This window comes from Pagrus pagrus, assembly GCF_965226575.1.
Source record: "Pagrus pagrus genome assembly, chromosome: 16".
Classification (NCBI taxonomy): Eukaryota; Metazoa; Chordata; class Actinopteri; order Spariformes; family Sparidae; genus Pagrus; species Pagrus pagrus.
Genome location: NC_140200.1, coordinates 18,881,732 through 18,898,610, shown reverse-complemented (window position 1 = coordinate 18,898,610; position 16,879 = coordinate 18,881,732). Strand labels below are relative to the sequence as shown.

General features: G+C 39.2%; 1 protein-coding gene across 1 annotated transcript in view; it reads right to left on the bottom strand.

Annotated features, from left to right (window-relative positions):
- The window catches only part of LOC311271816 (exostosin-1), a 288,114-nt gene that overhangs the window by 37,400 nt on the left and 233,835 nt on the right, over window positions 1–16,879 (bottom strand). The window contains exons 4-5 of the mRNA XM_084377701.1: window positions 11,564–11,671; window positions 4,839–4,958 (exon numbers count right to left, since the gene is read on the bottom strand). Of these exons, the coding sequence (XP_084233827.1) occupies window positions 4,839–4,958; window positions 11,564–11,671 (228 nt within the window). The remainder of the gene's footprint in view (window positions 1–4,838; window positions 4,959–11,563; window positions 11,672–16,879) is intronic.

The window sequence follows — 16,879 nt, the reverse complement described above, 5'->3', positions numbered from 1 at the left end:
TAAGAGGACAGGCTCTACAGAACAGACCCTAGACACTTGAACTGCTTCACTTGGGGCATCAACTCTCTCCCAACACGAGGAGTCCATTAGGTATTTAGCTAATATCATCCATCTGGCTTGTTACTAAAGGTCAGGTTAGTTGGTGGAGTGTTGGGAGTCTTCAGGAGGCCTCGGAGGAAGACCAATGACGTAACCTCAACCTGCTGCCGGGCCTCTGAATACACAAATGACTCAAGGTCCGCGACTAGGATGTCATTTGTTTACTTTAATTACATTCAGGCTTCACTCTTCATTTTGAGTGAAGTTAAAAATGCTTTTGAATATGAAGCTTTATTTAGGACTCTATATCGACATTTCAACAATATGTGTCACAAACGAGCCTACTTCCTTTCTTTCTGGGTTTACTGATCTATGGAGAATTGGCCTGGCACTTAAAGGCAGCTCTTAGCACACACACACACACACAGACACACACACACACACACACACACACACACCCCTCCTGACACCAACTGTCAGGCTCGCAGTATGTGGGACACTACAGTTATCAACAACGGCTCATTTCACCCATTTAGCCTGGTGGCGTGCTGGCTCTGAGTGTTTAGCACATCTGGCCAGCAGTATACAGCTGTCAGCGGGCTGCTGTCTAATTTCATACCCTGCTAGCACTGGGCTTTTGGTGGTGTCACTAAAGTCTTGTTTTGGCTGTGATTTTAAGAGGAAAAAAAAAAGGTGCGATCTGAGAAATGTTTACATTATGAAGCTGAACAAAAAGTTGAAGTACTGGAGACTGGAGTAGTGTTGATCACCCAGCGGGTCCATTTTCACTCTGAATGTACAGTCCTTGATTGCTAGTGGGCTTAAACATATACAGTAGTACTATTAGGTGACTTCTTGCAAGATTGCCACGTGTCCTACATTCCTGTCAATTTAATCCACTTAAATGGTTGAAGGTTTGATAGCTTCAGGCAAGTGTAGCGAATCCTTATCTTAATTCCATATGTCAGCGTCAATTCAGCTTTATCTTTGGATCTTGTTTCTCTTTAGTGATGATCTAAAACTGTCAGAATCAAAGGTGAAATTAGTTCTTCATCTTTTCATCTTTCTAATCAACTGAAGCACCAGTTGTATGTGCTCTTCTAAAGGCTAAATATAAACAAATACAATAATTATCACATAAATTGCTTTGTGTTTTGTCGGGTAAAATGAAATTTAAATACGCAGAATTCCTGATTATTAATATTTTTTTTATAATCTGAGCACAGCCAGCAGAGTGACACTACGCACAGGAAGTCAGTCAGTTAGTCAGTCAGGGGACTTTGGGATCCACGTACCACGAAAAGACATTTGCCAAGTCATGTGAGGAGGGCCGGGGGAAGAGCCGCTGCTTAGAGCCGGCTGGAGAGTCGGAAGCAGAGCCAGACCTTCTGGAGGAATAAACAGCTGGAGTAACATCAGATTCTGCTCTGATCCAGAACCGTTTATTGATGAGAGGAGAGCTCACTTTTTACTTTTGGGATTAAAAAGAGTGGATTTATCTTCATTCCACTTCATCAGCCTGACTGCACGTTAAGGAAAATGTACTTTTCTTCATGAACGTAACATTACAAAGAGGAGAGGGGGAAAAAGAAGAGCAAAAACCACAGTCCCTGGTGAGGGCTGAACTGGTGTGTCCTACTGCTTACTACAGTTAGCTTGCGGCTAATGTAGAGTTCGAAATCTGGCTTTTGAGAGCGGATAAACAAGTAACCCAAATAAACACAAATGATGGCTTCTCTTGCGGTGAATACACCATCAAACAACCACCACTGCTGATGAAAATCTATCTGATAGGACTTAGGCACAAATGTTCAAATGTTCAGATGAGGTCATGTTTTTAATGTTTTATGATATTATCTTTATTCTTGTTTGCTGACTTTCTGAACCTGGAAGTAGCATCGGACAGATTTAAAGCTGAACTCACAAGCAATAAAACACAACCTTGCTCAGTTGAATGCACTGAGGAGTTTTACTGCTACAGTCTTAATTGATCTGATATGACCAGAAGCTACAGTAACAGCAGCTAGCTGACGCAAATTTTACTTAGATATTGCTGTGTAACTCATTACTGAGCCGGTCTGCTGACTTCATGACTCTTACCTGATTGTGCTTCACTAATATCTAACTAGTATCTCTATTTAGTAGCCACTGTCGCTTTAATTCATGAAGTTTGATTGTTTGGTTGATTGGATGAGACACTGTCGCTTCAAAATGTATCAGTGCAATTATAAAAAAGCAACACACCAGCACAAGAAGTAAACTGAAGGATTTTAATAATCAACACAAAGATTAGCACCAGACTAACTCTAAAATGTGTTCTGATGCTGGTTTTTCATTAGTAAAGCTGTGAAAAGTGCTTCCTTTTAAATTTTGATTAAGAAACTCTCAGCTTCTGATGAAATGAAGACATTTTTCAAAATATGTTTTATATGATAATTAACCTCAAATTTATGTGGTGACAAAAAAAAAATGTCACACTCATTTCTACAATATTTTAACCGTTAAACTGCAGACAAAATGCTAATCTTTATCCAAATGACTGGTGTGAGTAATTGTATCTCGAATTTTGTTCCCATCTGAAGAAACCTGAAGTCCGTCAGTTTAATGTAATTGTAGTGAAGGACATAACAACAGAGCGTGCTGGTGATAATGATTTAAGTTTTTGTGGTCGATGTGGGATGATTGTACACAATAATGTGCGCTACAAGAGATATCACAGTGATTGTACTGATGTTTATGTGATGGTGCTGCTGCCGATGGTGGTAATAAAAGAGGATTATTATCTTCTGTGTCTGTATTCAGAGATGCAAACAGTCCCTGAGGACTGAATCAAGGCTGTGAGGAGGTGAACTAACAACAACGAGGATAAAATGAGAGGAGGAGGGCTCTTATACGGCGATGACACAAGTTCATCTTCTAAACTTGAGCTAGCGAGGTCATTAAATGAGCCAGCAGGCAAATACACCCACCCACGCACACACACACACACACACACACACACACACACACACACACACACACACACACACACACACACACACACACACACACACACACACACACACACACACACACACACACACACACACACACACACACACACACCACCCCGAGGGCTGCCAGCCAGTACAGGCCTCCTTCACATCCGACACTTTTATGCTTAAAAATCAACGTCACTTTTCTTTGCCAAAGTTTGTCAGATTGCTTCACATCCTCCTTCTTATTATTTGCCGGGGATGGTCCTGGTAAATATTCTTAAAACAACATAAAACAAAAAATAAGAAGGACAAATGGTGACAGACAGGTGAAAACAGCTGTCATTCAAGCCAGAGTCCTAACATTTTAAAGTGCAGAACCAACAAGATTGGACATTTTCTAGGTTCTGGTTTCTATTATCAATGGGAAATTGGGGAAATTGGAGAAATAAGGGCAAAAAAAAAAAAAAGGATCTTTTTGATGAAAATAGGCTGTTTTTGTGCTTAAACCAAACCAGACACTGAGCATTGAGTTGTCACTACAAGAAATGTCAAATTGAACATAAAGAAACATAAAGTTGCAACACAAAGAAAAGTTTAGTTTTTACATATCCATGGTTTGCAGGAATGTCCAATGCACACAGTTATTCTGGCAATTGGGTTAAACAAAACAGACATAATGTTTATACACAAAACAAAGACCAAACATAATGACTTCCATTTGCCGAATTTACAAGAAGGACCAAATAATTAAGAATTTGTCACAGACAGTGATTCACAAAGTCTATAAAGCGTCTTCTAACTTAATAACTTGCAAAATTGAGCTGTTCTTTTAAGGGAGTGTGGGGACTTTCTCCACGGGAGACAAAGGAGTGGCCCACATTGTTTTTAATTTCACATTTCTTAAGGTTCAGTTTTCTATTTTAGGTTGCGACAATAGAAAGCCTATTTTCCAAGGGTTAGGAAAATATCATGTTCTGGCTTAAATTACCTGCTTTGGTCACCACAAACATGGCAGAAAATTGTCCCAAGGTCTCCTTAAGTTATCCAGTGGTTTCCCACTTACAAATGTTGAAATGCAGCCTTCAACCACACCACCATCCCTGCCACCCACCGATATGAAAGTCAGGTAATAAACATGAAATGTGAACGTGATATGACACTTTTGTAGAAATGTCAGTATGGTACATATGAAATGCACAAATGTGAATGTTATCAGTGGTTTGCAGAAATGTTACCTGCCAACATGTCGTGTGGGTGTCTGGGCTGCATTTGACAGTAGTCAAATCAAGGCGGGGCGACCTCAGATGAAAGGTTGAGGTGTTTTATTGTGAAGTCGTATTTAGCACCTGTGAATTTTAGGCACTGAATGGAAGTTGTTTTATTTTAGTTTGTTGCAAAATGCAGTTCTTTAAAAAATCAACAAAGGTAACACTGACACATTCCATTAAAAACTATTTTTGAGGTGCCCTTGAGCAGACAAATAACCCCGAGGTACATCTGTGGACCTATACACTGTTGTTATTGATAGAAGACTTCTCTGTCTGTGCAGCTTCTGGGTGAAAATGTATGAATATTAAACAAAACATTGCTGGGAAAGAGAGTGCACATTCAGTTAACCTTCCCTGGATAAAAAAAAAAGGTCAAAAAACATAACTGACAACTGGAGGAAGATTTCTTTTTTAGCCTATCTTCGGGAGGTGATGTGTAGCCAGAGGCAATGTGCAGTGTAGAACCAGCCGAAGCAGTTTGGTTGATTAAATAAAGCTCTCCTGACAAAACTAAATCCAAAACTCCCATTAAGACCATTTCTTTCAATCTTACCTCCAGAGTAGTTAAGACGATTTTGGCTACAGAGGAAAAGTAGGCGTCCCACAGGAACTGAGTCTGCTGGCGGAGAGCCAAGATCCTGTCATGGCCCACAGACCGGGTAATGGAGGGAACCTGGAGGAAGACAAGAGGAAGAAAAGCAAAATGACAGGGAAATAGATTAAGTTAGATTTTAAACAAAGTGTGTGAGTGAGAGGATGGGAATCAGTGAGTGGAGAAAAAGAAGGCAGTCAGACAGGTGGAGGAGGAAGCGTAAGTAATTTTGTGGACATGCAGAAAAGATTAGAGGAAATTCTTCCTTTCCTGAACGCTCGTCTACTCCCACACCTCACTCTGTCCATCAACCAGCTTATCCCCAGGATATTATGGTGACTAAACCACCTGCTGTCCCTCTCTCATACTGTTTTCACACCTTATGGTAGATACTATAAAGTCTCTATTGGAAAAGGCCATTAAAACAGGTTTAAATCAATGCTTCAGAGCAGTGGCTCACAGCCTTTTTTATGTAAAGTGCACCGCCTGCCATGGTCCAAATGTGTTCTCTTAAATCGTCTATTTAATTGGATGTTATTTAACTCTTAACTATACAAGAGTGGAGATCTTTTCATACAAGACACAGTGATACATAAGTACAATATTTAGCTCCAAAATGTAATGGAGTGCAAGTGTGAAGTAGCAGAAAATAGAAATTCTCAAGTACAAGTACCTCAAAATGATACTTAAGTACAGTATTTGAGAAATATACTTAGTTATATTCCATCACTGGTCGTGTTAAAGGACTATGCCATACATTATACAGTATATTGCTTTTGAAAGGTATTAAAACAACAAATCATCAACAACTCCTCTGTACCAACAAACTGTGCAGACCTGCTCGGAGCCTAAATACCCTGTTCTTGGTGCACCTGAGACAGGCTGAGGTCCCAGCTCACATTGTCATGGAAGACATGAGCAGCTGGCTTGTGGCTTGCAGCAGTAAAATCCCTCAGGGAGAAGCAGTGGAGGGAAGAAATCAAGGGAGATGAGGATCCTGCCAACCTGACCAGGGAGCTAAACTAACTGAGAGGCCAGGAAGATGGAGCAGGATGCTCTCTTGATGCTCGGTTTGGGGAAAACAAACTACTTCCTTGATGAGGGAGGACATGACCTTAGCCGGCCTGCTCAGACTGACAATGAAGCTGAAGAGGAGACTGAGCAGTCTTGTAGCCAAAGTTCCTCAAGAGCATGAAGAGCCTCATTAGCCCCAAAGAGGTGGTTGATACGGAGCCCAGAGGCCTTCTGGTGTCCTGGCCAAAAACCCAACGTCTCTTCATTGAAAGATATGGTGCCAACCTGTCGAGCTTGGCCGGCAGAAAAGCCACTGAGGACTAAAAGTGACGTAGTGACTGATTAGTATTAGTTTGTCAAGAACAACCAGAGCTGAAACACTGGTCGTGATCCAGGAGCAGGTCAGGGACTTTAAATCAAAGAGGTGCTTGGCTCGAACTCTCATGTTCTGAGTGAATATCTTCTCCTCGACAGCCTGATGGAGCCTAATGAGGCAGTTTCAAGCAACAATGAGCCTGTCTTAGATTTTTTATATTGATTTTCCAATAAAAATAGTTTTTACCTGGATGTTATATCTCTACACCTTGTTCATTTTGCGTCAAATTGCTCTCTGTCTAGCTAACAGTCTAAAACAAAAAGATATTTAATCAATATAATAATACAATAATTTAAAACTGAGAAAACTCCTATTCACAAAGCTCAAACCAGAGATTTTTTACTTCTAACACTTGAAATCATGAGCATCTCCAATGTCTAATTTGAAGGAAACACTAATTGCTTATATCAATCTTTACTTTCATTGCAAATTAATATAAGCAGTAATGAAGAAGCACTCAAAAAATCATTCTGCATAAATATTGACTTCAAGTATTTTAATTACATAAACATATTCCATCTAATTCAATCACACATGTTCAATAGTTAAAAAACTGCTTGTGTGGTTTGTTAGAGACAGAATGACCGATGTGAACTCTATTACTTCTATGTATGTTTCTTGGAAAACACATTATATTTATGTTGAAGCTGTCATTAACTTTATATCGAGTTACTGTCTGTGTGAATTTAATTATGTCAGACTAAGTTGTTTAATTGATTCACATTGACTCAACATGAGAGAAACTTTGTGTACATTTGACCCTTTACACTGAACTTGTGCTGTAAAAATTGATTGAAAAATAACATGTAGTTAAAATGCTTAATGTCAGTGTTCTTGACATAACTTTCTTTAAGTGCTAATTGCTTAGCACATCAGGAGAAGTAGTGATGATAATCTTTTATACTTCCTACTTGTGGAATGCTGTTATTTGCAAGTGAGCCTCGCCATCTATCTACCGCAGCCTTTCCTGTCCTGCCTGGTTTTAGCATCAGCATGCAAGTAAATTTAGCAAAATTTGCTCTGACTGTGTTCAGTCAGTCAGTGACAAGCTAACATTACCAGGCAGATGTTTGAGATGTGTCCTTCTGTTTTATAATGAAACAGAACGAACAGAAGGACAGTACATTTTAGGAATGTGCTTATCCATGGAGAGTTTTTATTTTCAACAATTGATTACAGAGACAGTGCTTAATTTTTCCCCGGTGTTAAAACATCAGTTTGGATTTTGAATAAAAAGAAACAGCTCTCATGTTTCCTCCTGTAAAGTCGTCTAGCAGCTCAGAAAAATGCACAGTTCCTTTAAAGCATCGACAATGGACGTCCATTTTGTTGATTCTAGTGACCCCTGTGGACAAAAGCTGAATGAGCACCACTGCCTGATATTGAAATTAGAGTCTGATCGATATATATCGGTTGACCAACAGACTGATATTGGCCTATCACAGATATATCGGTATCGGTATATACGTTATCGGATATGCAGTCGATATGAAATTTCTTTCCATAACGATTTTCTTTACTTCCTTTACTGGCCCCAAAAATCAAGTATCTGATGAGGTCAAAAGATCTCGAAATGGCTAAAGCCTGCATTTGTTTTGAAAGCAAATCGTCCTGTGTGTTTATATAGGTCTTGTAGAGCCATCAATTTCATAACCAGTAAAAAGCTCCTTGTTGTACATTTGAGTAATTACTATTTAAACCAAATAAACACTTAATCCACATAATCTTTGCATTTAAATCAGATTTTTCACTCAGAGTTTGGTGTTGTTGATTTTTCTCTGTTTGTAAACACTCAGATGTACAGAATAAACAATAACTTCCCAGTTTTGTTTGTGAAAACTGAAAAAAAAAGAAAAAAAAGAAAAGGAAATAAAGAGTCCCAGAATGCCTCGCATTCATCGAGCAGTTAAGACAGTTTAGGAGGTTGTGTTGTTGTTGACGTCACTGGGATCTGTCAACAGCAGAGCGAGTTTTAATTGTTCAGCTCTCTGAGGTGGAATATAAACAACACCAATCAAATCAACTCAATTCTCTTCCCCTCGATTGACTCTAATGGTGTTTATGTTTCTCAGCAGGGGCATTGTGAGTGTTTGTGTGTGTGTGTGTGTGTGTGTGTGTGTGTGTGTGTGTGTGTGTGTGTGTGTGTGTTTGTTTGTGTGTCTGGGTGTCTGTGCATGTCTCCTCTCCACAGGGGGAATCGAAACTCTCCATATTAAACAGCCAGGTATTGCAGTGCTCACTGATGTAATTGAAAGTAATGAGATTCAACTCTCTCAGCAGGTGTTGGAGCTCCGATGTGTTGAACAGTGAGTCTCTGTGTGAGTGTGACAAAGAGACAAAGAGGGCAAGCATCCAGAATCTGCTTACCGATCAGACCCGTGTTCTTGTTTATTATTCCATTTTCTTTATATTGTACGGATGCTGTCATCTGAACAAAATAATTAAATGATATGTAGGCATTTTAATGTGTATAATTACATTTGAGGTGTTTAGTTGACTGTGCAATAAAGCCTAAATCCTGTGCTTGAAAGATTCTGACACTTCTTTCACACAAACTGCTTTCATTCCTGCCACTTTGCCAGCTGTCTCAGTACTGCAGGAAACAAATTAGGCAGCTTCAAGTCCTGAAAGTCTGAAAAGTTTTGTTCTATAATTGTTCTATGTTTGTTTGTTGATATATATTATCAATTAATCTATATATTAACCCATTTATCATTCAACCAAATCACAAATGTTGTCAATGTACGTCTTGGCTATGAAAAACATTATCTTTATGTTGCAACTTTACATGTCTTTAGTTTCAATGTTGTATTTTATGTTGTGATAACATTGTGCTTAAGCTCTGGTTAGGTTTAGGCCCAGAAACGCTCGGTTAGGGTTCGGAATAGATCTTGTTTTGGTTTAAAATACCTGCTCTGGTCACCACAAAAATGTCTGGAAATTAGTCAAGATGTCTCCTTTAAAATATCCAGTGGTTTCACACTCAACCACCACCCCCTCTGCATCTGGATATGAAAGTCAGGTCATGAATACATAATGTGATGTCTACATTTTATGTAGATATGGTACATAGGCCCATTTAATGTACACATTAATGTGGTTCGCAGAAACATTATCTGCCAACATTATATCCAGATGACTCGGCTAAAAATGTGATTATATGACCTAAATGTTTCTTATGCTGTCTGTCGATTTAGATTATTGATTCATTTGTCTATTAACCCATTTATTGGGTTGTCTATAAAACTTCAAAATAATTAAAATGTCCATCACCATTTCACAGAGGCCATCAACTAAACAATTATTCAATCATCAGGTATCATTTTCTTTCAATCACTAATGGTTTGATCATCAAATTGTTCAGCTCTAATTTGGTCTGCACATTTATTACACCTTTGGTTTCTGGAACAGGGAGAATCTGAGAAACCGCAATGTTAATGTACTGAAATACACAGTATAGAAGGCCTGTTTAATTAGTAATAAATGTAGATTTAACGATAGAAAGCAACTACCTCAAGTCTGTTCACTCTTCTTATTCACTTTCCTCCTTTGCTTTCCTTGTTTCCTCCAAGTTATTTCTTGTTATTGTACAAGTGGAAGAAAGGCATGAGAAGAAGCAGATTGGACGGTTAAAATGTGCCAGAAGTTGTGTAAAACAAATGTTTACTTTGTTGTCTTATTTTGAAAGCTTGGAGTCATTTCTTTTGCTATCCCTGCCTGTATATCTTTATTAAATCCTCACATGTCTGCATCAACTCTGTCTAACTATAAACAGCCTCAGTGCTGCAGCTGTCAAAACACTATACTACTTCACAGATATAAAACAATTAGCACGCTTTTAGATAAACGGTTTTGTTTTGTTGACGGGGACAAACCAACAAACACAACCTCAAACAACATAAGCGCATCATTGAGGTTTCCAGTAATGTTTAATGGTAAAAAGTGGCTTTATTTCATGTAAAAGCCAAGTTTGTGGTACCTTTAATGATGGCTTGTCTGCTACAGAGAATAATTACATCATCATCGTCATCGGTGCTGACAGAGGGATGATAGGGGATCAGGGACGCATTAATTAGAGGGAGACACATGCAGTCTAAACCCGATCACACACCAACACACAGTAACACACACTTTCACACCTCCGCATTGCTGTCCGGGGAGCGGTATAGGTCACGCAGGTGGCACGTACTAATATAGAGTAATAAGAGAACGTAAATATCACAAGCTCTGCCTTAATTAAAGGGAACAGAAGGAACTCTACTTGTGGAATAATCCATCGAAGATAAAAATAGTTCCTGGTGGAGGTGTGAGTGACTGTGATTATCATAGCTGTCATGTCACGATGAGCTAGTTTTTACCACTTTCCACGAATCCAATTAGATTTCAGTTGGACTAAAAGTCAGTTACGTGTTGATAAACATTAATAGCTAATCAGAGCCGAAACTCAGGTTTCCTACTTGGGATAATTAACATTTTCAAACCATTACTTTTATGCAGTTTACGGCACAGTAACAACCCCTCGTGTTAATTCAACCAAACCAGCAACATGTCTATTGTTGTGCAGAAGCCCTGTTTTAACTGTAAAATGTTTTCTGTCCTGTGTTTTGACTTAAGAACAGGTGAAAAAAAGGATAATAGTTCCTTTTATTTTAATCTGTGAAAACAGGTGAAAAAAAGGCTCAGCAGCCTCAGCCCCTCGTGGCCCAAAATTGCAACCTGCCACAACTTTTTTTCAACTGTTTTCACATTTGGGGAAAACATTTATTTATTTATTTTTTATTAATAATAATAATAATAATAAAAAGGATAGATTCTCCCTCTGAGATGTAGTGGAGTAGAAGTATAAAGTTGCATAAAATTGAAGTAAAAGTACCTCAAATTTGCCGTCAGTCGCAGATTTCCCACAGGGATCTGGAGCCACAAGATGACAATTATATCAGGAAAGGTGTTGGCATTTCACCACCGAGACACTGAATTAGCCTCTGCTGAAAGGGCATATTTTATCTTTTTCATAGTCTACAGTGTGAGGAGGAAGGTTTTTTCTCTTCATCCAGGTGTGGTAGCTCTTACTGACCTCCATGTATCCACTGTAAATGCAGTAATAATGTAATAATAAATCATTTTCTTTCCATCTATCCCTCTATGTCTTTTCTTTGTACAGTTCATTTTCTTGGAGAGAAATACATTGATATCTAACACCTGACCTTCCCCTCAGGGAATCTCGGATCCCCTGTGAGATCTTATTTAAAATCCCCCCAATCATTCAACCATCCATCCCACCATTACTTTTTGGTACCTGTAACAGCAGCCTCTCATCTCCAATGATGGCGGCTTTCCTCCAGTCGATAACTTCGGAGAAGGGAAGCTCCCAGCCGTTACTCAGTATAACTGGGATGCAAGCCGCCTGTTAGGAAAGAGAGAGGTGAAAGAAAAAGGATCAGTATGACAAGAAATCACTGTGTTCAGAGACTGGGGTTGAATAAATCACAGTGGGCAGCAAATTATCTTTACATAATGGATGTAGGAATGAAAAGCAGTAGCAGTAGGTGGGTTGCCGTCCAGCTGTTTTAATGCCCTTTTAAAGCTGGGGTTGGCTCAGTATTTTAAAAGCAATTTTTGTTACATTGGTGGAAAATCTCTTCATAAATCAAACTCTAACAGAAAAAAGGAAATAAAATCCAGTATCTGTGGCTGCTGCAGGACTCTAATAACCCTATCCAGTCCTTTCCATTCGGCTTCCACAACCTTCCACAAGGAGGTTAGGTGGATATATTGCTAAAGCTGTTAGCGAGCTAGGTGCATAAAAATGACATAGAAGTGTAGCCAAAATTCCTGACAACTAAGATAGCTATGAGGGCTTACGATATCTACATTTGTTGTCTACGTTAATGGTAATTTTTCTTACACGTGAATCAGACTTTAGGTTAAGAGGCTAACCCAGTAGCATTAGCACGAGCACACATCCGCAGCAGTGAGCAGTAACTGCTGGTCCTGGTAGCTTTTTCAGACAGACGAGTATTTTGCTTGTGTTTATATGATTGTGGCATTGAGCAGAGCTGTTTATTCATGTATTCATCAGACTAAAAATGTTAAGAGAGCTTGTTGAACATGAAACATTTGCTAACTTATCACCTATCTGGCCAGTGAAAGCTACGGGGCAGTCTGTGTCGCTGTAGTCAGGCAGAACACATTTACATGTTTTGGGATTTCTTTGGTTGGATACTTTTAAAATTGCTCTTGCTGGTCCGTCTAATGTTACCAAAATAGGATTTAACCATAGTGGTCATTTACACTGGGGATGCTGGGGACAATAAACGTAGCTTGCACCATGAAATATTAACCAACAAATGAGAATGCTTCACTCTCATCTCTCTGGATGTTAAAATGCAGAAATTCACATTTTCTTTTGCCACAACTTCTGAAAATTTAGTTAAACTTTGCCCCGCAGTTGAAAACCTGACTACTGTCAGATCTCATATTAAAAAATCTATTTTAAATGATTTATTCAGATGAACATAACCTTGTTTTAAGGCGATCTGTTGTCTCCAGTGTGATGTGAGATGCAAAAGACCTCACGTTCAACTCTGCAACAAACAATGCATCTCACTTTCCTGTCAGAGGACTTTTCTGCCTCAAAGACAAGTTTGTGTCGACAAGTTTTCACAGTTTGAGAGAAGGAGAAAAATCCAAGTAACAGTAAACAGTAAAAGTCTCACCAGAAGTTTAAAGCAGAGTTCTGGGACGGATCTATTTTCTCCCCACTGAGGGATTTATCCCCTTGGATAGTTTCTGTCTGATGAGACACTTTCAAAGTGTTCCAAGTAAGAGTTTTGCAGGAACAAATGGAGTCGCCAGAAAGATTAAGGCCACAATAAAGTGCATTTATTTATTTTCCCTGTATTCATCAATATTTAGAGGATTCATTAATGTGACTTAATTCATCAGGAGCTGTTTTTATTTCCCACAGGAGATCTCCGTGTTGCTGTAAATTCATTTTATGATGACGCTCTTGAAACGGTTCACCATTTGTGGTTAATGAATTGGACTTGATAGTGCACTCCGCTGCACTAAACTGTGTTTAAACGGTGAAAATGCTGTTTTCTGGATAATTTCTTTCACTTTGTATATTCTACGCCTAATCTAAAAGCCTGTGGTGTGCTTTGATTACGTGCTCAGCTTAAATTATAGAACAGATCTTAAATTAATGGCAATGGGAATTAGCAAAAGCCTGCTTCATAACTAAGAAGGCAAGTTTTATGAAAAATACTTTAAAAACTTCATACTTTTTCTGCACAGTTGATTGTGCTGAATGGTAAAAGTAAAGAAAAAGGAAAGCTGGCAAGTTTTCAAGGCGATGGTTTTACATTACGGCCTCTACGGACATCATGGCAGAAGTAAAGAGAGGATGTTGACAGAGGAAACTAAGAAGAGAAAACGAGGCAGTGACCGAGCAAGGGGCAAGAGTCTCAGACATCTGATCTCCACCTTACAGACGCAACTGAGGTGCTGGTCCAGACCCAGTGCCTACTCTGGAACCAGTTCTTTGCAGTTCGACAGCCAAAGAACTGGCTCTCAGCCAGGAAAACTGATTCCAGAGCAGAAACCAACACTTTACTGGTCCTGACTGTCAAACCTGAGCTAGTGTAGAGTGCTCTGACTTATCCATGGAAGAATAAACAAAAGATTTTCACCATGGACACCTAATCGAAGCAGCAGTGGTCCAAGGAACAGTCATGTCTGGATGCTAATGTAGGCTTACAAAGCCAAGGGCAACACTTCTAAAGTTGATGTAGTCCGCCATAGTTGTTCCTGGCAATGCTGGGAGATTGGAGACATATACAGTTGTCAACTTGCTATTTTTTGATCAAAAGGTAAGTCAGCCCATTTTTAGAGGACTTACGTTTTCATTTACAAGACATAACATTGTTATGACGCACTGACTTTGGTTTGTAGTTCGCACATTTATATTAACAACGTTACATTTCATCTCACAAGTTACAGTACTGTAATTTCACAGTTAATTACAGTTACAGAAAGCTAGGATTTGTATTTCTGTGTGAGTAGGGGGCACCAAATCACACAAAATACAAATTTCTACATAATGTTGCTTTAAAATGTCTTATATTTGCATAAAATACACTAGAGTGTGAAGAGTTCATTAAGGTTTTTGGTATCCTGCTGATAAATGATAAAAAAAGGAGTTTATTCAGAAATGAGAATAGTCTGGTTTTCAGTGCTGGATGTCAAAGGTCAGATGGGTTATGGCTTCACTCTGATGACAAACTGTATAGTGTGATTTACATATGTGGTCTCAGGTAGTGGAGCGGCGTCAGAGAAGAGTGAAAGAGAATTCAATAAGTCTGGTATTTTCATTTAAAGTTCAAGTTCGACTGGATTCTCAATCAAGTGAAGCCGAGAGATTAAAGGAGATTCACAAAATGCCGAGTGCATGATCAGTGACCTGTCTACGCAAATTCTCTCTGCTTTGATTAGTCTGGCTTTGTGAGATGACTTTCTCTTTTCTCTCCTTTGTCTTTTGCCTCACAGTCACCCTCCTACATGTCCCCTTGTTTTTCTGTCCTCTGAATCTTGATGATTAGTAAATCTCTTTTCAGCTCCTTTTTCCTTCACTTTTCTCCTCTCACCTGTGGCAAATTTGCATTTTTCATTTCTTCTGCCAATCATGCTTCTCATTCCCTTGTGCGTCTTTCCTGAATAAATATCTTAGCTTATTAAGTGTCACCAGAAAGTTACACCGCTACTTGCTCATTAGTTTTGATTAAAAACAGTGACCATTATGGTGCCAAAAAGTGCCAAAGCCGGACCAGAGAGAGGTTGGTGACCTATGGCTTGTTATTTTCTTTGAATTTATGATGAGAAAACATGCCTTTTAGCCAAATCTACACTTAAGAAAGGTAAAATCCCCAACGAGGTGTATCAGGAATCATTGGACAACATGGAGGCCAGTACAGTCCTCCGCTGTGCTATTCTGATTATGGACCTAATTATCCGTGGTCACTTGACCCAAAATAAATAAATAAATAAATAAGACCCATTAAGGACCCGAATGTGGAAGCAAACACCACCCACTTATTCCTAAATTTAAGTGTGCAGCCTGTCGTTCACAGAATATTAAATTGGAAGGTGAGAAACAAACAGGAACAAGGAACACAAGACAGCTAATGACAGACACGGGGCACGACCAGATACTTCATGTCAAAACAACACAGAGACAGACTGAACTGAGGCGCTAATGAAAGATGAACACATCTGTGGTTTTGAAGACGTGTTTAAACACCCTCCTTCTTTTCACTCTGGTGTAGCTATAGAAACAGGGAGATGACAGATTGTCAATTGTAATAAGATGAACTGTAAGTCAGAGGAGCCCTTTGATCCCTGTAGTTCCCAGCTGGAGATCCGCATGCTGTCTGATGAACCAGTAATCATTACTTTACTTTTCTACAGAACACGTTTATCTTCTCAGTTTTTTCTCTGGGAATTAAAAAGATTTAACGATCTTCATGTTGTTCAACAACTCACAAATTAATTAAAGATCATGGTCTAGACCTGCTCCAATTGGAAAGCGGCACAAGATAACTTTTGTTGTGAATTGGCACCACACAAATAAAGATTGGTTGACACATTAACACATTGTGTATTTTGATGGCTGATATCTGATATTTTCTTAGACTCAGCATCTTTAAATTGCACTTTTTATAGGCATGAAATATAAAAAAAACCTAAATGGCTAGTTTAAAGGAAGCATCAACATTTAGACTTTCCATTCAAGGGACAAAACATACATTAACAAACTTTAAATACTACTATGCAGGCTTGTTTGGAGAGAGAGCGAGCAGCAGAGGCGAACAAGCAGGAGAGTTACTGAAGAGAGGGAGTATTGGAGCAAGAAAAAGCCCCATCAGAGGAATGAAAGTAGGTTTTTTTATTGTTTCACAATAGTTAGGTTCATATCTCGGAACCCATCGGCTATGTCTTATAACCATTTTGTCTTTGGGGGCAACGACCAATGTTAACGATCAGTCTGATAACATAAGATCCAGGCCAAGACTTCCTCTTCCATGAACCCTGTTGCTGCTCGATCTGTACGTCCTGCACTCTTAGCATACCTGCCAACTCCCCCGATTTTCATAACAATCTCCCCGTTTTTAACCTTTTTTCTGACATTTGGAAGTTTCTCCCCATAATCTCCCACTGTCATAGTGACACAAATCCAATAGGAGTCCATCAGCGGCACCCGAACCACAGAAGCAGAGGTAGGCATGTGTAATGACTCTGCCTGATGTGGCACTTGTCTCTGTTCACAACATTGCAAAGAAAACATACTGTAGAAAGAATTTTGCTTGCGGCCTCAGTGTATTTAAAACAAAGTGCATGTCAGATCATCTCACAGAGTTTGCAACACCCTGAAGCACGTGACAGGCTCTTTGCCTTTGACTGTAGTACGATAAATGTATCTGTCTTCAGACAAATCATACAACATCCTTTGTTTCAAACATACTGAACACTTTCCTCTCAGTTACAGGGCTGTGGTGTGGTCACACATTGCACACACACACAGATAGGTATACAGCATGCAATCATATAATCCACA